The sequence below is a fragment of the Polypterus senegalus genome, chromosome 9 (genome assembly GCF_016835505.1).
Source record: "Polypterus senegalus isolate Bchr_013 chromosome 9, ASM1683550v1, whole genome shotgun sequence".
Classification (NCBI taxonomy): domain Eukaryota; kingdom Metazoa; phylum Chordata; class Cladistia; order Polypteriformes; family Polypteridae; genus Polypterus; species Polypterus senegalus.
In genome coordinates, this window is record NC_053162.1 from 19,422,493 (window position 1) to 19,450,127 (window position 27,635).

General features: G+C 39.5%; 2 protein-coding genes across 3 annotated transcripts in view; one reads left to right on the plus strand and one right to left on the minus strand.

Annotated features, from left to right (window-relative positions):
* The window catches only part of LOC120535132 (astrotactin-2-like), a 2,291,264-nt gene that overhangs the window by 1,252,188 nt on the left and 1,011,441 nt on the right, over positions 1-27,635 (minus strand). For both annotated transcript variants that reach the window (XM_039762741.1, XM_039762742.1), the window contains one exon: positions 13,945-14,091. In XM_039762741.1, coding sequence (XP_039618675.1) covers positions 13,945-14,091 — 147 coding nt within the window. The remainder of the gene's footprint in view (positions 1-13,944; positions 14,092-27,635) is intronic.
* Positions 17,673-17,933, plus strand: LOC120535136 (cytochrome c oxidase subunit 6B1-like). Its single transcript, XM_039762744.1, has one exon. It carries the CDS (start codon positions 17,673-17,675, stop codon positions 17,931-17,933), a length of 261 nt encoding a protein of 86 aa, XP_039618678.1.

Genomic DNA, 27,635 nt, shown 5'->3' on the forward strand with positions numbered 1-27,635 from the left:
AATACTCAGTTACGCTGGCTCTGACAATTTTGCAGAGAAATTGTGTTTGAGGATAAATATCGACATGGATTGCCTTTGATGGAGCAGGCTCAGCATTTTGACAATACATGAATGCAGCACAGTGTATTATTGGCAGCTCTTGATTTCATGCCAGTGACATAGCGTCTGCCATTTAGCAACTCATTTTCTATGCTGCTTATCCAGTTCTTCGTCACAGGGTGCCGGTGCCTTTTCTAGGAGCATTGGATGCAAGGTGAGCACCAACAATCTATAGCAGGTGTTCTGTCGCGGTACAGTCTGGGAGTGACCCTATTTCCCTTTTACACTCTTTACGATGCACACCTTTTTAGATTGTTCCAAATCCAAGCTATAACTGTCATATGTTTATTCTCCCTTTTATATCTATAACCTAAACTAAGAGGATAAAATACCACAACAGGCAGGAGAAAAAGTTACACATATATACATGCATTATGGATAATACACTCAAAATAACAGACTACTACGAGTCTGATAAAACACCAATACAACCTGGTTCATGTTAAGCATCTAATATGCTAAGATACCCAGGTGGCTCTCTGCCTAGACAGATAGTACAGAAAGAGTGTTTGTTATCTTAAATTTATGCTAGTCTAGCTTATGTGATGAGATGTTGCAGTGCTGTGTTGACTCCCCTGGTTAATTCCAGTCTTGTTGCAGCATAACTCAGTTCCCACTCCAGCTTATGTTTTCCCTCCTGGAGAGGAAAGGGTGTTTACAGTATGTTTCAAAAAACCCACCCACTCATAAACTCAACCTATCCTTTCCACTCCAACCATTCTTGGAAGGGTAAGGGACCATGAGATCTAACGTGTCACTGTCATTGATACTTGCCCTCGTAAAAACTAAAACTATGCTTCTGATGTTTCCTTACAGGATTTTAGCAAAGCAAATTTATGAAACTGGTTACATGTAGAATGATACAAAGCCTTAAACCTCTCCTAGTCCACTTTCACCTCAGCCACCTGTATTCCCCCAGGATAGCTGGCCAGTCCATTCTAACTTTTTACTTTTAGCTAGAGGCTACCTGCGTGCAAAAGTTTTATCTGATACATGGAGTCGATTAAACATTATTACATTAAAGTCAAAGTATGGCATAAAAAGAATTTTACAAATAAAGAAAATCTACAAAATATTATCACAGTATATTCTAGACACTATCAATTTTTTTGTCTCTGCTATAGCAGCGATCTGCAAATTAAATTCCTATGACTATCCACCAGATGGCAGCACTATAGTAGGATAACTGAGATGCGACAGCAAAGATTTGCGTCCATAGTGGCTGCATATTAAGATACGAGTTTTCTTGTATGTCTCATCTTGACATTCAAAATGTTAATCAAGTACAGGTCAAATTCCTTTAGGACAAATGCCATTTTAACAAAATCCTCACTTAAACAAATCTTTTCCTAAAGAATTCATTGAAACTAAGCAATTTTTCATAAATAAAATTATGCACATATTTCTTCTGCACTTGGCCCAAAATCACAATTCAGGAACTCTGCTGAACAGCCAATTAGATTGCACGTTTATGTCAATTGGTTTATTCAACAATTGTTACACTGCTGCAGAGTTCAAGAAGGGCTATGGCAGACTGGAGGCATTGTGGGTGTATCTAGGGGGCACAATAACCGTCAATCAGATTTGACATGAGCTCTACTTACAGAGCTCTGGAGGTTCACTGCGGGTCGACTTTCTCATATATTTCTGGGTTTTTCGAGGTATGGTGCGACTTTGTTGAGCACATTGATCAGATTGAGGATTCATTTTTGGCTCACCCTTCAGCAAAAATGCTGACTGCGGAGCTGCCCTCGTGTTTATGCTACTCAAGTAGTTTTTAACGGGTTTCATAAATTCTATGAGATTTTACCCTATGAACACCTGCACACCATCATTTTTTTAATTTGTTGCATTTGAATACGTTTGAATTTTGTGCTCGCAAATGTACACATCCAACGATTCTTATTTACAATTGTGACCTTTCCTCTAACTTTGATGATTTTTTATGTAAAAATTTTCCAGGTTAAAAAAAAGTGACCGACAAAAGAATAAATGACAGCCAGAGTGAGAGATGGTCAATCCATCAGGTAACGTCATTCAAGGTGTGCTGTTTATGCAAGCAGAGGAGTACACATTATAGAATAATAATACTGACTGTGCACTATGGACAATTATGGATGTCATAAAAAAAAATTGGAACTTCTCGCTGCTATTAATGCTAGCAAGAAGACAACTGACATTGCCTTCAAGTTCAGCATTCGGCAGTCACCTTTGTCACCTGTATGTAAGGCTGTGCTATGTTCCAATTACAACATTATAAAAAATATCTATTTAAATCTATTTAAATTTGACCTGTACTGGGAAACTGATGAGAAAAACGTGAAGGACTGAGAATTAGACACCCACTTCAGGCTACAAATCTTGTGGATTTTAGCACATTAGCTGTTGGTGGTAAAGTGGTGAGAGACACAGACAATAGGAGACAGGAGATGATGAGGGGGTCAGAATGACTAGGGTGTGGTGGGCAACTTAGCCTTGTCATTGGGATACACCCTGCTGTTTACAAAGGATGTCGAGGGATCTTTTGTGACCACAGAGAGTAAGGACCTCAGTTTTACTTGATTTTACATCTCATCCAAAGGAAGGTGCCATTTTTACAGCATGATGTCCCCATCACTGCCCTAGGGCATTGAGATCCACATTCAGACTACAGGGTAAGTGCCTCCTGCTGGCTTTACCATCACCTCTTCCAGCAGCAACCCAAGCTTTTCCTAGATGGTTTCCCAACCAAGAACTGGCCGGTCCCAAACATGCATAGCTTCAGGTGGATGACCTGAATATGCATATGCTATGGATGCTAGTGTGCAACTCATTGCTGGAGGTTTCCAAGGGTAAGTATTGCAGGGTGTTGTGGCGAGTACCAGGTAGTCAGGCTGGAAGATGTAATAATGTGGATTTTCTTTCCATGGAAAGGAAAAAATCAGCAATACAAGAATGTCCTGACAAAGAAAGATAAAAACATTAACAAGCCATAAAAGTCAATAAGATCTGCAGGAGGCACAATGGGCATAGGTATGGGAACAGCTCACAACCTCCACTGCTGTCTGGTTAAACATACTTTGAATCTACAAAGTTCCTCCAAAACAAAAAAACAAATGAAAAAAATTAAAATAGGAGACCACAGTTCCTACAATTCACAAGTAAAAAAGTGTCCCGTCAGCAAACTGGCAGATAAAACTTTGAGCAAAAATGAGGAAATGTGCGTAAAAAACAAAACAAAACATAAGAAAATAGAAAGTGAAACAAAACCGACTGAACTAACAATAATTGTGGCCGAGAAAACAAGAGGGTCAAAACTGAAAGTACATGTGAGAAAAGAGCACAAAGAAAAAACACTGAATACTTCAAAGGTTTGGTATCTACAGATCAAATAAGGATTTGCACTCATAGCCGTCCTTTCATTCTGTTCTCAGTGGCCACGACTATAACATTGGTGGAACCAGCCCAAACAACAGAAATTAACACTGGTGGCTTTTGAGGACCCAAAATCATACCAGATTGTGGACAACAAATTCAAAGAGCTAAATGGCTTCATAGAGTGTTTTCAGATACTTCTAATATAACTAAATGGATGTCATGCTCGGTGCATAACTAGAGTAAGAGTGCTAGTTAAAAATACCATTCCTTCTCAGTTTTATTTCTCTTTCTGATGTAAGTATGGAGTGAGGTGGAAGGAATTTATTGCTATAAGTGGGTTGCAATTCATAAAGTGCACATACCCCCTGGAATGTGCACTCCCTGTGGAATACAATTCCTTATCCCAAAAACATGTGAGTTAAGTTAATGGGCTGATTTAAATTATGATATTACATTTTCAAAACCGTGTCACGGGGCCTCAGCCTCTCCCAGCAGTCCAAAGCTAATTAATTAATTTAACATATGACCATAAACCAGCTGCACATGTCTAAAGTGATGGGACAGTCAAATCTTTCATTTTATCAACTCTCTAAAAATAACTTTTTATGATATCTACTTAGGTGTTCATCTTAGTTGATTCTTATGTCTGTGGGTAGTCACTTATTAGTGCTGAATGGCTGTGAGCCCATTTCAGAAGCAATAGCTACTGTGCCTTAATAAGGTGCCACTCATAATTAACAGTAATCATTTACTGTAAGTCTCTATAAATCGTCACATAAAACAAAAGACAGAATGGGCAGTGTAATCACTCATGATAATAAATGATTGAAACCTGTGCTAAGACTTGATAAAAAAGCTAATTTTGAGTGTAAATATGTAGAAATACTAACTAAATGATTGACTAGATATACAGTGGATTCAGAAAGTTTTCATTCCCTGTCACTTTCTACACATTTAAATGTGTTGTAAATTTAATTTTAAATGGTTAAATGTGCCATTCTTGCTCAGCAATCTACACTCAATAATCCATAATAACAAAACATGTTTTCAGTGAGGTTTGCAAATTCCTCACGTGACTTCTCAGAGAGACACTTTCATGTCCCAAGAGATGAGACTTTGTGCCAAGAGATTTAACCAGATCCGGGGCCGGAAATAAAAGACAAAGAGTAGATGACAAAGTAGAATGTCGTAAAGAATTCAAAAACCTTGGCGCGATACACATGCAGAGCAGGATAGAGATAATGGATGTACAAAAATTCAAAAGTCTCAAAAAAATGATAGTAAAGATCACATTAGCGCATACAAACGGAAATTATTACTCAGTGAAATAACGGAAAAGTGAAAAAAGATTGAATATATTGTTTGGATTTAAACTTTAATTCTGAGACTTGTAGATCATCTAAGTCGTGTTGCCATCGGGGAAAAGTAGTGTTTCTTCCCAATGAAGAGGCATATCCGCTAGAATTAAAAGATTTGTTGTTTGGTGAAAGTGAAATCCCGCGAAAGAAAATTTCAAGCCCCATGAAACAAGACTTTATGCAAAGACATTTGGAAAAGTCCTGCCAGCATCTAAAACATTTACAACCACGCACACGGTTCAATCATTTCTCATTTGTGTGAATGCTATTGTCAGACACAGTTCGTGTAGAGAGAAAGAAACGATATTCACTCACAGGCAGTTATACATTGCGTTGTCACAATGTAATTCCAACCACGGAATCAAAATTCAATGCGATATTGAGATTGAATATATATACATAGGTGATATGAAAGAAGTATATAGATATTGTTTGGCTTTAAACTTTAAGTCGGAGACTTGTAGATCGTCTAATTCATGTTGCCATCAGAGAAAAGTAGTATTTCTTCCCAATGAAGAGACCTATCCACAAGAATTAAAAGATTTGTTTGGTGAAAGTGAAATCCACATGCGCGAGCAGCAGAGACGTGAAGTTGCTGGCACATGGGGGTTGGCGAGCGAAGTGAGCAGGGGCGAAGCCCCCTAGTTTATTCAAAATCTAAAATTGAAATCTCCCATTCATCTAAATATTCATGCCCTTTGTTGTGGTCAGTTGGCTCCTGTTTGCTTTAATTCTCCTTGAGATGGGTCTAGAACTTGATTGGATTCTACCTGTGGCAAACTGATTTGATTGGACATCGTTTAGAAATGCACATGTGTACAAGTATGTATAGAAGGTCCCACAATTCACACTGCAGGTCAAGATAAACAATTACCGGTCCTCAATATCCACAGAGGCAAGAGGGAAGAGTTGAATTAGCATTTCTGCTAATAGAAGCCACCATTATGCTGGAAGGTGAAGTGTTTGAGGAGGTCGATTGCATCACTTACCCAGAATTGTTGACAAATGGAGAGGGCAGGTCCAGACATCCAAGGACCTGTCTATAGCAATTACAATCCAAATCTACTTTGCGAAGCCTTGACATGGACGACTGCTGTTTCCACCACTAAGAAAACACTTTCAGATCCGTCAGATACATTGGGCTTAATATCATTAGCAGCTAAGAACTGTGGCAGTGAACAAGACAAGAGCCAGTAAAGGAAGGGAATCTCCAAAGGATGGAGAAGAGGGTGGAGGTGGATAGTTCACACCCTTCACAAACCACCTTCTAACATCACCAGACAAACCATTACACTGAACCTCCAGTGAGACAGGAAAAAAGGCTGGCCAAGAAACTCTTGGTGGCATTACATGGAGTGTTATGGTTCATCTCGGGTCCCTTCCCCCCCAGCTGGAGTTCAAATGCCTATTTTATCAGTTTTTTATTAATTTTTTTATGCTTAAGTTTCTACTGTGTTCCATGTGTCTTGTGGGTGGCTCCCCAAGAGGCGGGGCCACCTGCCCATCAGCGCAAGGGACTGCTCTCAGTCTCTAAAAGCTGAGGAAAACCCACAGTCCCTTGCAGTTCATTGAATTTGTTTGTGGTGTGGTGAGTTCTCTGGTGTTTATTCTGTGCTTTCATGATTTACTGGATTTTTGACCTTTAGCTGTTTTCTGATCCTTCTCTGATTTGTGTTTTACGACTTGTTTGCATCTGGATTGCCTTTGCCTTTTCAGGCGACTCCCATTTGCCCCTTCTGCTCCATGAAGCTTTTCCCTAATTTTGTAACAGAGCATTTCTGTGACAATTTAATATTTTTATTTTTAAAGATACCAGATTTGCCCTTGTTCTGCCTATCTGGGGTTTGTCAGTTTTCTTCTCTTTAATTAGCATTTTGAGTAATTTTTGTACAATGTGTGCTTAGGCACTCTCAAGGTCAAAACACTAAGAGGATAGGGTACACCTTGGGGCAGCTGGGGTGACTAGTTCAGGCTCAAGATGTGTAGAGAACTCTGTTAATGGTCTATAAAGATGGACAGAGAAAGATAAAAAAAGCCATTTATCCTTACTGTGACGAGCCTGTGTGTTTACTGACACTAGCAATTGGGGTTAAGGGTCAACTTTTCTTCTAATTCACGTCCTTTAGGATACATGCTTAGCTTCAGGTGGATGACCTGCTCTGAAATGCATATACTATGGTTGCGAGTGTGGAACTCATTGCTGGAGGTTCCCAAGGGTAAGTATTGCAGGGTGCTGTGGCGAGTACCAGGTAGTCGGGCTGGAAGGTGTAATAGGGCATTTCACATCAATACAAAATCAAAGAACCATGAGGTTAGTTAGTGTCATTCATCGATAAAGTAGCAGAACAGGAGAAAACCATGATTAAACGGTTTCACATATTTTCTCTTTGTTTGTTATATGTTGTATTATTGCATAACTTTCTGGTATTGTATTGTTATGTGCTTATGCATGTTGTGCTTCAACACTATATTGAATTGAATTTATATTCCAAAATGCCACTTAATGTAAGTTTCGTGTTGTGCGTTGTCATGTGTGGGTGGCAGAGGCTCTTTCAAGGTAAGTAATTACCTGCTAGGATGAGAGGGGGTGCTATCACTGACACTTTCTTATCCTTCTCTCCCTGCAGCACAGAGAAACCACCAAGTGAGGTCACCTACAGTAACCCCACCCCTTCCAGCTCCCTGACCATTAGAACCCTGGCTGCCCTGAAGGAGGCGTCATTTTGGCAAGAGTTACCTGCTGGACAGAGCCTTCCTTGCAAACTGTCCCTATTACATGGCTAGAGACGAACTTGATAAATCTTGTTGAAAGTACAAGGGCAATAACACCTAACATACATTTTCTTTTTGTTTGGACTTTCTGTTTATTAAATGCCCCTGATTGGTGCCCCAGATTTTCTTCAGCAAGCCTGTCATTCCAGCTTTCGGCCACAACATATACAGGACAATGACATTTTTTCTTGCTAGTCTCCGAAGACTAGTGACAGTGGTATGTGGTTCTGAATGAACCTGATCAATTTGCCTAATGGATACATAGCAGGATATACCATGGAGAATTCAGAAACCCATCCACCAAGCCCAGAAGAAAACAACCACAATTGATACAACTAGCCAAACAGGTGCACATCTTAAAATGTGTGAGAATACTGAAGCTACTGAAGAAACCTTTCATGAACAAGACAAGAGTGCATAACATAAAAGCATATGACTGGCATAATAATTAGTGAGGCTTTAAAATATTGATAGTGGTGCCTTTAACATATAAAGCCGACTAGTAAGCAGAAAATCAGAGGACAATAATATGTACTTGATTTTTTGTGTCGTTTTATGCCTTATGCTTGATGGATAAGTATGAATAAAAAGCTGTGGTTATCATTGGATGTCAGTGAGCAAGTCAGACAATTCACTTAAATGACATTTTGATGGACATTGCAATTAATTCCATTTCTAAAATTAGTTATGGAAAATTAACCGTTCCCCATCAAAGCATCTTGGTGCTCAATAAAAGAGCTTTTGCTGAATGTTGGGTTCTCAAAAATGGATGGATGATTTGATTAAAGTGCTTGCTTTAATCACATGGCTACCCTGAAGTGCTGAATTCTTTTTGACATTTGGCAGCTCTAAATGTATGAGTAGCCATGGGAAAAAATATAGCAAAATAAAGCCTGGGCAGCTCCCTCTATCCTGTTAAATACTATTATGATTATTATTATTATAAGCATCCTGAGGCTCTTTCAGCATGAAAAAAGTAAATAAATGTGTTATTATTATTATTATTATTGTTGTTGTTGTTGCTGTTAATGCTGTTCATCCATTTTCTAACTCATTCATTCAGTTCATGTTTGTTAGGGTTATTATTTTATTCTTATTTCAATAATCATTGCCCCAACCATTTATTTAACTCACTTATTCTACATTTCAGGACTATCTGTGTTGTTTCAGACAGAAGACTAGAGCTACAGCAATCAATCAATCAATCAACATTTATTTATATAGCACATATTCATACAAAAAAATGTAGCTCAAAGTGCTTTACAAAATGAATAGAGAAATAGAAGACACAATAAAAGATAAACATAAGTCAACATTAATTAACATAGAATAAGAGTAAGGTCCGATGGCCAGGGTGGACAGAAAAAACAAAAAAAAACTCCAAAGGCTGGAGAAAATAATAAAATCTGTAGAGGTTCCAGACCAAGAGACCGCCCAGTCCCCTCTGGGCAAAAGCAACTTTCTATGAAGTGCAAGTTCATTGCAGAATAAGTTCATGCAAGCACACACAATCCTATTTCGTCCAATTTAGACTGGTCAGCCAACCTAAACCACATTTCTTTACGATGTCCATGTCTCGAGATTACTGCCAAACTATTGGGGCTAGAGCCTTGATCATGATCTTAATCTAAAGATTGTGACTTTAAATGTTCTGGAAATTGAAAAAAAATATTAGGTTCAAGTCCCTGCGGTGGGCTGGCATCCTGCCCGGGGTTGCTTCCTGCCTTGTGCCCTGTGTTGGCTGGGATTAGCTCCAGCAGACCCCCGTGATCCTGTAGTTAGGATATAGCGGGTTGGATAATGGATGGATGGATTAGGTGCAAGTAACCTGGTTGAAAGGCTTAATGATGCATCTGAAGAAGCAAAAGGAGAGTGTGTAAAGTTCACACAGGCAGACCTGTAGAACAGTAGAAATAACCACTGAATCACTGTGAATCCATTTATTGTTATCTACACATACATTAATTATTATTACTAGGGCTCAAGTTGGACGGTTGGCAGATAAAGTTAGAGAAATGAGATTGTGTTGGTTTGGACATGTGCAGAGCAGAGATGCTGGGTATATTGGGAAAAGGATGTTAACGATAGAGCTGCCAGGCAAGAGGGTGGCAAGAGGAATGCCTAAGAGGAAGTTTATGGATGTGCTGAGAGAGTACATGCAGGTAGAGGATGTAACAGAGCGAGATGACGAGGACAGGACAATATGGAAAAAGATGATTTGCTGTGGCAACCCCAAATGGGAGCAGCCAAAATAAGAAAAAGATTATTATTATTACTAGGGGGCTTTGCCCCCTGCTCGCCAACCCCCGGGCCTGCGGTAGGTGCTAACCTCTTTGTGGTTCTGCCGCTCGCATATAGGGATGTGGATGTACAATTTAAACAGATTTTTTATTTTCATGGGAATTGTTACATATGCATAATAGACCTAATTATTTTACATTACAGCGAGTAATTAACTATAGTAAAAAATAGTAAAACGTAATGACTTCATCGTTTCTCGGTGTTAGGATCGCCCACGTACTCATTTTTTCTGTTGATAACCCTTCGTGATGAAATTCTTCAATAAGATTTGGACATAATAAGTCTTCTTTTATTGGGGACTTAAATTTATAAGAGGTGAGAGAACAGGAACTGTGCCTGTCAAAAGCATTCACACGAATGAGAGGTGAGAGTACCGTGTGCGTGGTTGAAAATGGTTGAGAGGAGCCCAGGACTTGAACAAATCTCATGGCCAAAGTTTTGTCTTGCAGGACTTGAAAAAAACTCTTGAAAAAAGTCTTGTCTTGTCCCAGGTTTTTTATATAATAGAGAGATTTATTTATATTTTTTCTCAGTTTGTACTTGTCACTTTTAATTGGAAACCCACCAAGATCTTTTGGTCTTATTGCAGAGTTGTCAGACTTTACAAAGTATGTAAACAGGTCTAAGGTCTTCTGCACTTGGGCAGCACTCACTTTACCTGGCAGTTCATCAAGATACTTTTGAAGACCTAGTCGATCAGTTCCAACCGCTCCAACTACAACCAGAACCACATGAACCTTTGTGCTTCACTTGTACCTTTTTGACGAAGACAGTCATGTAATAAGGAACAGCTATGTTGAGGAGTAGACATAACCTGTCATGGATAATGATAGCCAAACTGTTGTCTCCAATTGCATGACTGGTGCTCGCAGCCATATTATACATAACCATGATGTTCTCATTCTCAATCACCTTTTCAGGTTGGTCATCATACCAGTGATGGAGATCTGGAAGGCCTAGCTCATGGAGCACTGACCAGTGTGGGTAGCTATTTATCTGACTGTGTCGATAAGTGTATTCCTTTGATGTTAGCACTGAGTATCTAGAAACAATATGATTTGATGTCCTCTTTTTATTGCTGGTATATCCTGCACTTACTGTCAAAATCCATCTTGAGAATATTCTCCTGATTATAGCATGTTTTAACACCCTGATCCGGAGCTGCCATAAGGAGATCTCTGTCTGACCCTTCAGCCCAGAGCCTTGAAACCATTAAAAGGTGGTCAGTTTCATGTCAACATAGTTGTCTATAGAAATGACCATGGATTGGTTTTAACAAGAGGTTGTTCATTTGTTCATCAATTAGAGAGGCTTTCATCCTGCTCTTGATGGCCTCAAGACAAGATGATATTGTCTGGAGTAATTATTATGATTATTGTTATTATTATTACTTGGGGGCTTTGCCCCCTGCTCACTTCGCTTGCCCAACCACACCGGGGTGCACTATACGCCAGCCACTTTACATCTCTGCCGCTCGCGTTGTGAAGTGGGGGCTGAACGCACGCTAAGGAGATCCGGTCGGATCAGCTGCTGGCTTACTGCTGCTGCTGCGCTGCGTGTACTACTTGTGTCGCGCTGTGCATCAATCAATTAAAAGCCTGTACAGCACCTGTCCTTTTGTCTCACGGGACGTTAAGGTGTCTCCGAGAAAATCACATATCGTCTTCATCCAAGCCTTCCATAAATTTTTTTAAAATAGAGAGACTATTCATCTAATTTCTAACCTCTACAGTCAGTTTATGGTTGTTGGGATTGTTATTTTATTCTTATTCTAATTATCATCCCCTGTAGCTTCAGGCAGAATACTAAGGCTAACTTTCTTTGGGGTAAAAGTCTATTACAGAGTAAGTTCATGTAAACACACACACACACACAGTCAGACAGGCCCAGTTTAAATTGGTCAGCCAATCTATTATGCAGTTTTTTTATAATATTAAAATGGTGCACTTGAAGAAGCAAAGGGAGACCATGTAAAGTCCACACAGGCAGGGACTAGGCAACAATTAGAATTCAGACTCAGGGATCTGTTGGGCAGTAGCAATAACCACTGAACCACTGTGCCCCCATTTATTGTTATCTACCAATACATTATTATTATTATTATTATTATTATTATTATTATTATTATTATTATTATTATTATTATTTCTAGTGAAACATGAGGACCCACAGTCCTAAAATAAAATGCTACAAAAGGCTAGATATGAAGAATAGTGAGCTCTACACTCAACGTTGACAAACTTGTGAAGTTACACTTGGTTATGAATTATGAAGCCATTGGTACCGTGTCCTAAGGGAAAATCAGAAGATAAGCTTGCAGGGACCATAATTTAATTATGGTGTAGTGGTACTGCTGCTGCCTTGCAGTAAGGAGGCATAGATTTGTGTCACAGACCCTTCCTGCGTGGAGTTTGCATGTTCTCCCTGTGAATCCGTGGGTTTCCTCAGAGTACTCTAGTTTCCTCCCAAAGTCCAAAGACATGCAAGTTAGTTGGATTGGTGACACTAATTTGTCCGTAGTGTGTGACTGGGGTGACTGTGTGTGTTTGCCCTGCCTTGGACTGGCGCCCTGTCCAGGGTTTGCGCCCTATGCTAGCTGAGCTAGGCTTCAGCACCACCTACAACCCTGTTGAGGAAAAAGCAGTTTAGAAAATGACTGACTGACTGACAAAAACCCGAAGACTTTATGTACCATGTCCTGTGGGAGTATCAATAGATGGGTTTGCGTGGACTGTGTTTTAATTACAATAAACTTTTCTGCTTGCCCACCAGTTCACAAGCACCTAAAATGTATTTTTTTTTGAATTTCCAGAACATACCAAGTCATACTTTTGTTTAAGCTCATGATCAACATTCTAGGCCCAATAGTTTGCCAGTAATTGTGTGACAGACAATAGCATTTTAGGAAGTCACAATTTATTATGAAATTCAAAGATGTATGTACCATGTCCTGGGCGGGGGGGTATCAATAAGTGGATAAAACAATACAATAAACTTTTCTGCCCACCAGTAAAGTGCCCAACAGTAAAGTGGCCACCAGGTTGTCCATCCATGCTGTATCCTAACTACAGGGTCACGGGGGTCTGCTGGAGCCAATTCCAGGCAACAGAGGGTGCAAGGCAAGAAACAAACCCCAGGCAGGGCGCTAGCCCACCACAGGGCGCACACACACCAAGCACACATTAGGGACAATTTAGGATCGCCAATCCACCTGACCTACATGTCCTTGGACTGTGGGAGGAAACCCACGCAGACACGGGAAGAACATGCAAACTCCACGCTGCGAGGAAGCAGCGCTACCCACTGCGCTACCATGTCGCCCACCAGGTTGTCACTACCTAAATTATTTTGAATCTGCAGAACAAATTGGGTCATAAGGTTTCAATTAAGATCCATTAGTTTGTTAGTTCAACCATTAGCCCCACAAGTTTGCCAGTAATTGTGTGAGAGATGGACAGACAATATCATTTTTTATACATGGATAATTATTATTATTATTATTATTATTATTACATGTGTTCAAAATTTGATATTGGTAGATAAAACTAAACTCATCACATTATTTGCTACAAGAAAAATTACGTTACTTGTAAAGAGAAAAGAAATGAAGTCCTCTTTATTAGTGTGTCTCCAATAATGTCAAGATTTGGGCTTGAACTGAATTTGAAAAGCACATCTGACTCTTGTGGCTGTGTGTATCACTGATGTAGAATATACGTTGCAATATTTTTTCTTATTATTACACATATTCATATTGTTCCATTTATCCATCCATTATCAAACCTGATTATTCTGTTTAGGGCTCGAGCACTAGTATTATTATTATTAACACTAAAACGAAACTTACCACTGCCTATTCATCATCACATTTTTTATTCCCCTTTAGAAGCACAAAAATCAGCCTTTGATTAGTACAGAATTATTTTAAAAAATGAGTTCATTTTCTTGCATCAGTTGACATCATTATTTTGTATGACCCACGCAAACTGTTCTATATGGCATGTGTGACCTTTCAGCAAAAATCTATTAAGAGAAAATCTCCAAAGCCTGCTCTTACCGTCTGCGATGAAGTGTTCAGGCACATGGAGAGTCACCTTCACAGTGAGAGGACAGGACAGTTGACTGCCAAACACTACTGCCAGGATGCAGGTAGTCACGGTGATTAATGTCAGAGTGTTTTTATGCACAGGGCTTCGTGGAGAACCTAGCCAAAAAGAAAAGACACAGAACATGTTATATACACTTATGCAGACACTGTTACTGGTTTCCAGTTTCAGACTTAGTATATAATAAGATGTGTAAAGGTTAGCCCAATTGGCAAAAGACTTCCAAGGTCAGAAGCTTTTTATTAGGATGGTACAGGCCTTGGGTATGCGCTGGTATCAAGGAGAAAACCTACACTGGAAAATGTAGAAAATTTCTAAATGCCATTGTGTAAAGACAGGGGATGGCAGGGGTGGTAAGCTCTGTCATCGTTGAGGGTGCCAAGAAGGTGACTGCTCCTCCTGAGCTAAAGTCATTGGTAGAGACCCTCAGGGGTGTGATTTATATTAATGATATATACTGTGGCATAGTTAGTAAACTTGTGAAGTGTGCGGATGATAATACAATTCAAGGAACTGCAGATCCTGTGGAGGCATCTAAAACAATTCCAAAAGATCTGGACAAACTTTAGAACCAGGTGAACACTTAGAAAATGCAGTTTAACACAATGCCAAGTGCTGCACATGGGCAAAAGGAATGTCAAGTCAGTCATTCTCCAACCCGCTAAATCTTAACACAGGGTCACGGTGGTCTGCTGGAGCCAATCCCAGCCAGCACAGGGCACAAGGCAAGAACAAATCCCAGGCAGGGCGCCAGCCCACCACAGGACGCACGCACGGGCACGCACACACACACACACACACACACACACACACACACACACACACACCAAGCACACATTAGGGACAATTTAGGATCGCCAATGCACTTAACCTGGATGTCTTTGGACTGTGGGAGGAAACTGGTGCACCCGAAGGAAACCCACACAGACACGTGGAGAACATGCAAATTCCACGCAAGGAGGACCCGGAATGTGAACCCGGGTCTCCTAACTGCGAGGCATCAGTGCTACCACTGAACCACCATGCCACCCAAAAAGGAATGTAAATTCTAAATACAAGATGGGAGACACTGTTCCTTAGGAAGCAAAGGATTTAGGGGTTTATGTTAACATAACATTTTCATCATCTAAACAACGTGGCAGAGCAGTTAAAAAGGCAAATGAAACATTAGGTCATATCATAAAGACTGCAGAACATAAATTGAGAGACGTTATGCTCAAACTATTTTATGCGCTAATGAGACCGCATGTGAAGTACTGTGTGGAGTTCTGGTCACCACAGTACTAGAAAGACATAGCAGCACATGAACCTGTGCAGGGGTGAGCTACCAAGTGCATCATGGGACTTAAAGCCATGTCCTACTGTGACAAACTCAGAGAATAAAAACCTATTTAGTTTCAAGCAGAAGAGTTTGTGTGGAGACCTATTAATAATAATAATACATTTTATTTATATACATTTGATTTATATAACGCCTTACCCAGTAAAAAGATCATCAAAGTCATCAAAGGTATTGATAAAGTATATCAAGCAAAATACTTTTCACTAAAACGTGAATCATCTACTCAAGGACACCAGTGGAAATTAAGGGGAAGTGCATTTAGGTCTGAAGCCAGGAAGCACTTCTTTATGAAAAGCAATGTGAGAATCTCAAACAAACTACCCAGACATGGAGTTGAAACAGAAACAATGACAACTGTGATAAAATATCTGGATGACATATTGGGGTAGCTAAGCTATTAGCTACACAAATGAGCTTGACGGACTAAGTAATCTTCTTTCATTTGTCAAATTACTTCTAATGTTCTTATTATGTAACTTTAATTCATACTGTACAAGCAAGGTTTTATTACATACACATATTTTGTATACTGTAAACAAGGTTCTACTCTATATATGTATGTATATGTATAGTAGTGTACAGTAGAATCTCGCTTACATTAATTAAAATTACAGAACATAAAATATTCCGACGTGAGCGTCAGTAGGGTTTGCGCCCTAGGAACCAAGTTACCCAAACATTTTAGCAATTATTTACCTCTCTGATGCTGATCTTTCTGATCATAAATGAGGTCATTACGATAGCAATTGATGAGAAGAATTACGGAATTTGAGGGTTCCTCTAGAGTGCATCTTTCTCTTTCGTTCAAAAACTAATCAGCACATCTCATAATCATCTCACTAATCATCGGCATCTCATAACAGGCTTAAGTTTCGAGTTTGCTATTTTTCAGTCCAGCTGTTTAATCTCTAGACTGTCCTCAAGAAACTGTGACACACAGACAGACACACACCCATCATTGAGATAAAATGTCGAGATCCGTCGAAAACCGGAGATCAAAATTTTTGACGAATCTAAAGCTTTCAATCCTCCTCCACAGACAACAGATTATGGTGGTGGAGGGCAAAAAGCAAAACTTAGAAATAGGAAATATGAAAAGAATTTAAAAATGTAAATCAAAAGTGGTCAGGCATATCGTGACCTGTGGCCACTTTGAACCCCATCTGTATTTTTAAAATATTTCTTTAACTTTTGTCTTTTTAGTTATTTTTGTTTTTAGGTGTTGATGACATTGTTGAATTCATGTTGCACTGTAAATTATATCTATGGACACGATCTCAACACTGTTTCATTACAAGTGTCAACTACTGACCTGTCAGACTTGAAGGGCTGAGTTTATTAATAACATAACTTACAAAATAAAAAAATATGCGGTGAAGAAAAATAAAAGTATAATTCTTACTTAATAATTCCAGACTTGGTCAATTTCAGCTGGTTTCACTGTCTCTGCCCCTGACTACGGTGTGTTGTTCAGCCATGGTGTAATCCCACGGTGGAGCATCCACGTTCATTTGGCTTTGGCTTCAAACAGACTAACTGTTGTGGCAGCTATGATTTTTGTAATATCTGTATATTTAGTATATATTAGTATATTTATTTACTTTATAAATAAGTATCAGATTTTTTAGGAACACTTCTGGCTGTGACACCAGAAGATCCTTAAGGTTGTACCAAAATAGAACTGAACGTTATTTCTTGAAAAGAAGAAACTGTAGAAGTTGCTCAGGTTGAGTTAATGATATAATGAGAGAGAGAGAGGAGGGGTTGTATAAAGCAGCAGTGTCTGATATTATATTTATATGAGTTTTTGCTTTATTCATTTACACCTGTGGAAAAACTTCACTTGGTAGTGCCCATCATTACAAACAGCAAGACCAAGCATTACAAACCTCTCACTTCTGCCTTCCTGGAAAGAGTTCAGGTCAGCTATTTTCTTGTTGTGCTACTGGTTGTAATCGTTCTTTCTTTCTTTCTTTCTTTCTTTCTTTCTTTCTTTCTTTCTTTCTTTAGATAGATAGATAGATAGATAGATAGATAGATAGATAGATAGATAGATAGATAGATAGATAGATAGATAGATAGATATGAAGGCACTATATAATAGATAGATAGATAGATAGATAGATAGATAGATAGATAGATAGATAGATAGATAGATACTTTATTAATCCAATTTGAGTAATCCACTACAGAATTGAAATAGAATAAGATAATAGAACGAGACTGAACTACATTTTACCAATCTGATTTTAATCTATTTTTATTTTACGCAGTAAATACTGTGGATTTGTTAGTCACCTTGAGTAAGCAGAATTTATATCCTGGGAAGCAGGAAGAATGGCAGACATCATTCAGGAAAAGCTGGCCAAGTACCGCACTGCTCCATTTGATGCAAGGTTCCCCAATACGAATCAGAACAGACATTGCTGGCAGAACTACCTCGATTATCACCGATGCCTAAAGGCTTTGACCGCCAAAGGAGAGAAAGTCACACCCTGTGAGTGGTACTACCGGGTGTATAAGTCCATGTGTCCCATATCCTGGGTTACCAAGTGGGATGAACAGAGAGAGGCCGGAACATTCCCTGGGAAGATATGAAATATGTGGCTGTTAACTAATGTATGGTCAACACAGGGGGTTTTGAGTTAAATACACAGATGTTTCAGAAATGTATCCCCCCCTATTCAGTTTAATTTCTTAAAGTTTTTGTGAACCTTTCTTTAAAGTATGAGCTCAGCTTTTATGACTTGCTAATTATTATTATTATTATTATTATTATTATTATTATTATTATTATTATTTTTAGTAGTCCAAATCATTTCAGTTTAGTTATTATAATAATTATACTAATAATAATCATATATTTATTTATATAGTTAGCTTTGTTGTCCTACTATAACACAAACATAAGTTATTATTTACACTGGACCTCAAGAAGAAAGTAAACATATCTATCTACTGTATAATAAAACACTAAAGTCTATGTGTCCAGTCCCTCTGAGCAATCTTGATTGGTCAATCTGGCTTTGGTGTGATTGGTCAGTTTGGCATTGGTGTTGCGACAAAAGAGGGTGTGTGAGTGTGAGACTGAGACACACCAGGAGGAGAAATGGCATGTGAGCAACACCGAGAGTATCGCCTTCAAAGACAGCAAGTATAAAATCAGACAGGATGTGAGAAAGCCACCTCGAAAAAAATAGGCTGTATGGGAACGCACTTGAGAGAGGGAGCGCCGGTGAAGAAACATTCACACACACGCAAATATAGAGGAAAGTAGCTGAAACTTGCAAGTATGTTAAGAGATAGAAAATATTTTAAAGTTATTTTATTACTTCTCTTTGACAGCTAGAATGTCTAGTAATACATAAAACAGCTTCCACCCAATGGATTTCACATCAATAAATTGAACAGTAACTGATAAAATGTACATCACTCAGTACTACTGTTTCTGTTAAGTAAGATCCAAAAGCAGAGTGTACATTTACATGTGGCAGCTTGGATCTCATAGTTGGTTCAACTATGGAGTCCAAAACAAGCCAAACTTCCTAATACTGAAGATTGTCGTATTATTCACAAGGATCCAGGAGGAACTGCACATCAGATTTTAACATGGTACCAAAATGGTGAATACCAAGCGATATGAGTATGAAGTGGTATTGTCGTTATCTCTGAATTTGTTCCTCTTGATGCTTAACTTGGCGTTGCTCAATGCCTGTCTTAAGTAAGTGGCACTCGGTGCCACAGCCCACCTTCCAAGTTGTTTTGCCTGCCTAAGGTAAAGTCATCTCTGATGGAGGATCACAGAAATCATGGGGTAGAGGGGTCCTTTCAGGAATGGCAAAATAGGGGAGGCAGCTAGATGGCTGAGGTATCCAGGACTTTAAACATATACAAATCATATTATGGGATATCATCTACTGTTAAATTGTGGTCCGTACTTGTAAAATTTTAATTTTTATGCTGTCGTTAGGATTTTTTCTGTTCTGTGTATTGTATTGTATTGACCCCCTTATTTTTGATACCCACTGCACGTCCAACCTACCTGGAATGGGGTCTCTTTTTGAACTGCCTTTCCCAAGGTTTCTTCCTTTTTTTTCCCTACAAGGGTTTTTTTGGGAGTTTTTGTTTGTCTTCTTAGAGAGTCAAGAATGCCCATTGCGGCACTTCTTGTGTGATTTTGGGCTATATAAAAATAAATTGTATTGTATTGTATTGTAAGGTGTAGATAAGTAAAAGCGTTTCAAAGGACGAAACAAATCAAATTCTGATTGGCTCATGCTTATTAGAAATCCCTCCCTGATTGGATCTTGTGTATCATCTCATTCCCTGATTGGGCACTCTTCATAGAAAAAACAAAACACCCCAACACAGAAGTTTCTTCTTCCATGGTGCTTGTTTAGTTGCTTACCTGTATTCATAAAAACTGTGTTTGAACATTGCTTGCCAGAATTTTTATATTTTTTTTGTCCTCCCTCAACATACTTTTATTCTATGTTAATTAGTGTTCTCTTATTTTAATTCTTACTTTGTCCTTTTTTCTCTTTTATGAAAATGTGCTATAGAAATAAATGTTGTTGTTGTTGTTGCAAGGACAATGGGCAATTAATGTTCCTGTCATTACAGTGCTGCAGTGGCAAGGGGGCATTACTATCCCTTCAAGATTATTTCCACTTTTTTCCTCTAGTCTGGGCAGAGATCATTTTTGTTTAAAAATACTACTTTAATATGAAAACCACTGACACTGCAAAGCTTCACATAGGTAGTAATCATTAATATTTAAACGTAAAAATAACACTTTCAACACTGACAGAATATACACCAAACCATTCTTAAATCTTTTGCCTTATCTTAATAATGTGTCATCTTCCCCATTTTCTCATTTTCTAAATATCAAATCATTATCATTCAATTCAATATGTGTATCAAGAGCAACTGTTTAATACAATATTGTATTTTTTACAAAGAAATAACATTATATACAAGTTCAAGTCTATCATACTTCTTTAAGCCATTTTCTGCTTTGCTAACAGGGTGTAGAATAAGACCGTGATGCAGAATAAGAAGGCGAGGCAACATCCTGTTTGGTTAGTCACTCTTCATACAATCCATACACACTACAGTGCAACCCCAGTTCACGAGCAGCTCGGTATACGAGTAATTTGGTTTACGAGCCGCGATCTGAGCAAAATTTCTGCCCGGTTTACGAGGCATGCCCGTTTTACGAGCCGAGCTCCGATACGTCACCGCTAGTTTCCGCTTCGCCTTTCTTACCCGTTAACCTCTACCCCATCTCCCCAGAGCCATATCATACATATTGAGCATTAACCATGTCTTCAAAGAAGGTAGGAAGTGGAAAGGACAGCAGCAAGAAGAAAAGGATGCTGTCAGTCGAGTTGAAGCAGGAAATTATAGAAAAGCATGAGAGAGGTGTGCGTGTGATGGAACTCGCCAAAATTTACGACCGCAGTACGTCCACGATATGCACAATACTAAAGCAAAAGGAGACCATAAAGAATGTAAAAATAGCAAAAGGCATGACCGTAATTACACAGCAAAGGTCGGCTATCCACGAAGAAATGGAAAACCTGCTGTTATTGTGGATAAAAGAGAAAGAGTTGGCAGGAGATACGCTTACTGAAACAGTCATAAGCGAGAAAGCTTGCATCATTTACAATGACCTGAAGCAGAAAGAACCATCCACATCTACGGATGTAGTAGAACCAGAATTCAAGGCTAGTCATGGATGGTTCGACAGATTTAAGAAGCGATCAGGCATTCACTCTGTCATAAGACATGCCGAGGCAGCAAGTGCAGACCAGAAGGCAGCTGGCGAGTTCATCACACGTTTCGCACAGCTCAACGAGACAGAATGTTACATCCCCCAGCAAGTTTTTAACTGCGACGAGACGGGGCTTTTTTGGAAGAAAATGCCCCGTAGGACGTACATCACAGCAGAGGAGAAGAAGATGCCAGGACATAAGCCAATGAAGGACCGCCTCACCCTTGCATTGTGTGCAAATGTTAGCGGTGACTTTAAAGTGAAGCCACTGCTAGTCTATCATTCAGAGAATCCTCGAGCCTTTAAGACTCACAGGATTCTTAAAGAAAAACTGCACATGTTGTGGCGTGCCAATCCAAAGGCATGGGTTACACGGCAGTTCTTCATCAACTGGGTAAATCTCTGCTTTGGACCTGCGGTGAAGAAGTATCTTCAAGAAAACAAACTGCCTTTGCAAGCATTACTCGTCCTCGACAATGCTCCAGCCCACCCGCCCGGTCTCCAAGACAACATCCGGGAAGAATATCAATTCTTAAAAGTCCTCTACCTCCCACCCAACACGACTTCAATCCTGCAACCGATGGATCAGCAGGTCATTTCCAATTTCAAAAAGCTCTACACGAAGCATCTGTTCAAACGATGCTTCAATGTGACAGAAAATACGGAGCTAACACTCCGAGAGTTCTGAAAAGAACATTTTAAAATCGTGCAATGCCTACGCATGATTGACCTGGCGTGGTAAGAAGTGACCAGAAGAACACTGAATTCTGCATGGAAGAAGGCCTGATGCGGTTTCAGCGAGGGACTTTGAAGGATTTGGTCTTGATACTGAGACCGAGATCGAGACCGAGACCAACGTGCCCAACATAGATCCAGTGCATGAAATCGTGTCCCTCGGCAAGTCGATGGGTCTGCAGGTTGACGAGGGTGATATCAACGAGCTTTTTGAGGAACATGAGGAGGAACTCTCAACACAGGAGTTGCTTGAGCTGCAGGACATGCAACGTATGGAGGCTCTGCAAGAGATCAGCGGTAGTGAGGAGGAGGTCGAGACAGAGGAAATTTCGACAAGTGAAATTAAAGAAGTGCTGGGAATGTGGGAGAAGGTTACAAGTTTCATTGAAAAGAAACATCCAGAAAAAGTGGCAACTAGTTGTTTTGCAGCAAATTTTGATGACACCTGCTTGGCTCACTTCTGTAAGCTTTTAAAAAGCAGGCAAAAGCAAACGTCGTTGCATAGGTATCTTTATACTAAAACTGAAACTGCTATAAGTGAAGGTGCCGAAAGTGCAGCCAAAAAGGCAAAAACAGGTGATTAGCGAAAAAAAAAATCATACGTACGTAATGTTAAGTGTTAGGCTAAGTTTAAAGTTAAGAAAGTTTATTTTTTTACAATTCATGTACGTATGTACAGTTAAGAAAGTGCAATTTTAGTTTTTTTTGATGTGAAGGTGCCGAAAATGCAACCAGTGCTCTAGTCCTCCCTCCCTCCTTCCTCTGCCGCTCTCCGTTAACTGCAATCGTCTGCCGCCAAAGTAAGGTTACATTTTTTTAAGTTGGTTTATCTTTTATTTAACTATATTTACTAATAAAGTATTTTGATGTTTGTTTCTTATTTAAAAACATGTTTTTTTTCATTATTTATGAGATTTTGGGGACTTTTTGGGAGGGCTGGAACGGATTAATCTCATTTCCATTATTTTAAATGGGGGAAATTCGTTCAGGTTATGAGGAGATCGGGTTACGAACTTGGTTCTGGAACGGATTAAACTCGTAACCCGGGGTTCCACTGTACATGCTGGACACTGACAACTTCATGAATTCCTACACGATTGAATGGCAAACATCAGAAAATGAATTGAATTATGTAAATTTATGTTAGAAAAAAGTGCTAACAATAGATACACAAGAAGTAATGCAGCCTTCAGAAGTAACGGATGTGCTTCTTTTAGGCTAGTTAAGATTTTTAAACATTTCTATGGATGCTGGAGATGGCTTCATCTTTTTTAAAACTGCATCTTTTGGTACAGAAAACAGATAAACAGTTTCCAATGTTGACACACGGCATGTGACTCTTATAATGATCCCATAAGTCAAGTTTGGTGACCATCCACTTTAACAACAACACATGAATTTTCAAATTTCTTACCACACATCCAATGCATTTTGGCAGCAGTTGACCCCAAGTTATAAATATACTAGAAAGTAAGTTCAGATAATTGTAGCTAAAGTTGACTCTCTATTATATAAAAAAATACTGGGACGAGACAAGACTTTTTAGCCTGGAACAAGATGTAACTTTTCCAGAGAGATAATTTCAAGTCCCGAGAGTGCCAAGAGATTTAACCACGCCCGGGGCCGGAAATAAAAGACAAAGAGTAGATGACAAAGTAGAACGTCGTAAAGAATTCAAAAACGTTGGTGCAATACATATGCAGAGCAGGTTAGAGATAATGAAAGTACTAAAAAAGTCTCAAAAAATTGATAGTAAAGATCACATTAGCGCAAACAAATGGAAATTATTACTCAGTGAAATAACGGAACAGCAAAAAGACATAATATGTGGACATATGTGATATGACATATAGTTCGGCTTTTAAGTCGGAGACTTGTAGATCGTCTTAATTCAGGCATGTCAAACATGCGGCCCGCAAGAGAAATCTGTGCAGCCCACATAACAGATCCTAGTTAGAACTGAACTTGTACAAAATGATTACTATCTGATATCTACTGTTTGTGATTGCATCATTCTGCATCTTCAGCGTTACTTAATGACTTTTCTTACTTCTGCCTTCTGACAAAAACGCGTTTTCCCATGACATTACAGTACCGGAAACATCATCTGCTAGTATAGCCACAAGCCTTGACCAAAGTTAATGAGCCACAACGTCACAAATGAAGTGCTAGGCTGCAGCAGCAGGCAGCAGGCGCAGCCTTAGGCATGTACAAACTGTGCACCTGCACAGGGCCGCCACGCCAATATATATTGAATATAAAACAAAAAGAGAAAATAACGGCACAGCTGACAGCAATGTGGCCGAAAAACATTGTGTTTCTTGTTAATTAGTACTCTGTATTTACTAATGTCGCTAGAGTCACAGCAGTAAGCTATATGTAGTAGTATAACGTTCTGCTGTAATGAGAATATCATGGGTCGCCACTTGGTTTTCAAGTTACGGACATGCGCATATAGAAGTATGTCATGAGCACGAGGTGGCTATGCAGTGTCCACAACGGACGTGGCCATCCGCCGTGCATAAGATACCATATTGATATTGGCGGGCGAAGGGGCCACCGATTCTTTCTCTGCCCAGGGCCGCCACAAGCCTAGAGTCACCACTGCTAGGTTTAACTACTGGCTGGGCTGCTGAGACTGGACACTGGGGAGAACTGAACATCACGAGTAGTAATAGCTTGCATATTTTCACTTTTTTTGCTCTAGTTTTATGTAATTTTGTGCTAGTATTGTAACGAACAGTTAGTGCAGACTACAGCTGAAGATCTGAAGTGGACACGAGACGTTGGTGAGTTGTTTATTAACATATTTTTGTGATTTTGAGTTTGTAAAATTAGTGTAGGTCAGGGGGCTTTTTGCATATCAGCTTATTTTACAATATAAACTTTGAAGTAAACTTAGTAAAGTAAAATTGGATTTTTGGAGGATTTATTTTCCAACTTGAATTACTGAGCAATGAATTCAGTGAGCGTTTTTGTGATTTTAGTTCAGACGAACAGGACTTTGCGCTGTTCTCTTACAACGCTGAGAATGCGCCTGAGAATATCCAGATAGAATTGACTGAACTGCAGACAGATTCTATTCTGAAGGCAAAATACAACGAAGTTGGTGTGCCAGGCTTGTATGCTTACCTGCCACCCTCGTACGTGCAGAACCGTAAGTTGGCATTGAGAGTATTGTCTATGTTCGGAAGCACTTACCTTTGTGAGCAATTGTTTTCGTTAATGAAAGCTACCAAAACCCCACCTCGCTCAAGACTTACTGTTGAGCACCTTTCATCCCTCAGAAAAGTTGCAGCTGCACAAAATTTCAAGCCTGATTTTGACGAACTGGGTACTAACAAGAGATGCCAAGTGTCAGGACAAAAGAAATCTCACACTGTAAGACTCCTATATAAGTAATGAATATAATATAATGAATATAATATAAGCTACAGTAACTTTGTATAATAGTATAATAGTATTTGTTACAGTGCAGCCCGCTGACGCACGTACAGTATGGCAGTCAAAGTAGCCCACCAATGGTAGTGAGTTTGACATGCCTGTTCTAATTCGTGTTACCATCAGGGAAAAGTAGTGTTTCTTCCCAATGCGGAGGCCTATCCACGAGAAATTTGCTTTTTGGCGAAAGTGAAATCCACATACGCGAGCAGCAGAGACGTGAAGTGGCTGGCGTGTAGCGCAGGCCTGGGGGGTTGGCGAGCGACGTGAGTAAGGGGCGAAGCCCCCTACTAATCTATATATATAAAAGTCAATGTATGTGTGTGTGTATTTACAGTATGTTCCAGCATCACTTCCGAACAGCTGGAGCGATTTTCATGAAATTTGATACACATGTTTCTCATTAGTTGACTAAAAATACTGTAGGGTGACATCAACCCTAACCCTCCCACATAACACCTGGCTGCGGCAGATAGAGGGTCACTTCTGGAGGGTAGAACTTGACCGCTTGTCTGCTTGGGGGGTTGCCAACCGGGATCCCGAGTTGTTTCATCGTGTAGTGGGTGCGGCAATGCACTGTACCAGTGCATGCTCCCCAACTTGACTTGACATATACTTACAAAGTTACAACTATTTTAAATTGCACACAGATTTTATGGACACCCTGTGTATATATATATAGTGTGGCAGACAGAGGGCGCAATCGTCCTCTTGAAACCTCAGACTTATATGCCAGACACCAGGTAAAAGTCCAATAATCGACTTTATTATTAATAAATAGTGCACAAAGCACCCTCCTCTCCACAATACTCATTAAATAATCAATACACACTACAATAATCAATCCACCACTCCCAGAAGCTTTGTCACCCTTTCACCCAGCTCAGCTCGACATCTGGGATTTCCCACAGTCCTTTATATTCCCTGACCCAGAAGTGTTTCCAATCCTTCAGTCCATGTGACTTCCCATCACTTCCGGTCAGATAAAAACTCCTCTTCTTCATCCCAGAAGTACGTCACTTCCCCTGTCGCTTTGCCTAGGATGTACTTCCGGGTTATAGGGCACATATGACTCTCTGTGCCTCCCTGCAGCATCCTCTGTTGGCCCCTGTGGTATCCAGCAGGGCTGTAGAGGAAAACTCCATTGTCCAGGATTCCCTGCTGGTATTCACGGCCCCTCCATGCTGCAGGGAGAGCTCCACCTGGTGGCCTGGGGATATTGGCCGGGATGAAAAGCCAGCCATAGTCCACAATAGCAACAAGCCATCATCCTTTCACCATTCAAAAATCTGCCTCATTGTAACTTTTAATTGCAGATTATTCCATTATGATTTTTTTTCTTCCTCATTCTAACCTGAGCATTCAATATTCTGTAGCTGTACTGATATTTAAAGAAATTGCCCTTTAAAGATTATTTCATACTGACTTATAAAATGCCATTAAAATGTTACACAGAAGCACAGCATCAGAGACACTCTCAACATTTAATCTTTAAAACTGCTTTTCATTTTTAAAATGGAATCATGTTATTCTTTCCAGTTATTTTTTTTACCATCCAAAATTACCTGCTAACTTCAGAACTCTTTTCATTATCACTGTATTAAATGATTTAATACTGCTTCCAGCTCTTTTGGTGCCTGATTATTCTAGCGTTTCTCTGTGCAATAAGCTCCTAAAGCCTCACACAAAATTTAATTTTCAATAGTGAATATAGCTGGATTACCTAAAGGGAAATTTCATTGGGTAGTACAATATAACTGAGTGGGAGATTTAAATATCATGATAGTAATAGTTTCATATTGTACTGTAACTTCTAAATAAAACAAAGCCTGCATATAGATGATGGAAGATTGTCTTTAAAATGATGAATGTATTTTGTTATGGCTTTAGAACTGAGTTTGAATTAGGCTGCGCGGTTACAGTTAAAGATTGCTTACATACAAACAACTATTGTCTGATCTACAATCCAGAAATCCTTTGATTTTTTTTTTAATTCACATATCTGATTCTGGGTTGCAACAAACTTGGGTGATGGGTGCAAGTTGAAAACCAAGGTTAGAGTAGACCTGCTTATTTCAAACAGGGACAACATTGGGATATGCCATGTCACCGGATGTACTCCTGAGTCTTTAATAAAAGGAAGCATTGCAGCCTCCTCCAGTTAAGTCAGAGTCGGGTGGAAGGATGGCAACACTCACTGGAGGGATGTGGACGGAGGGAGAAGAGATGGAAGGAAGAAGAATTTTGCTTCTAATTGCTTCAGTAACCTTGAAAGAAACTGTGAGGTATCTTTTTAAGAAAAACCTCTGTTTTGAACTTGTAACTAAACTGCCCAAAAAAATTAA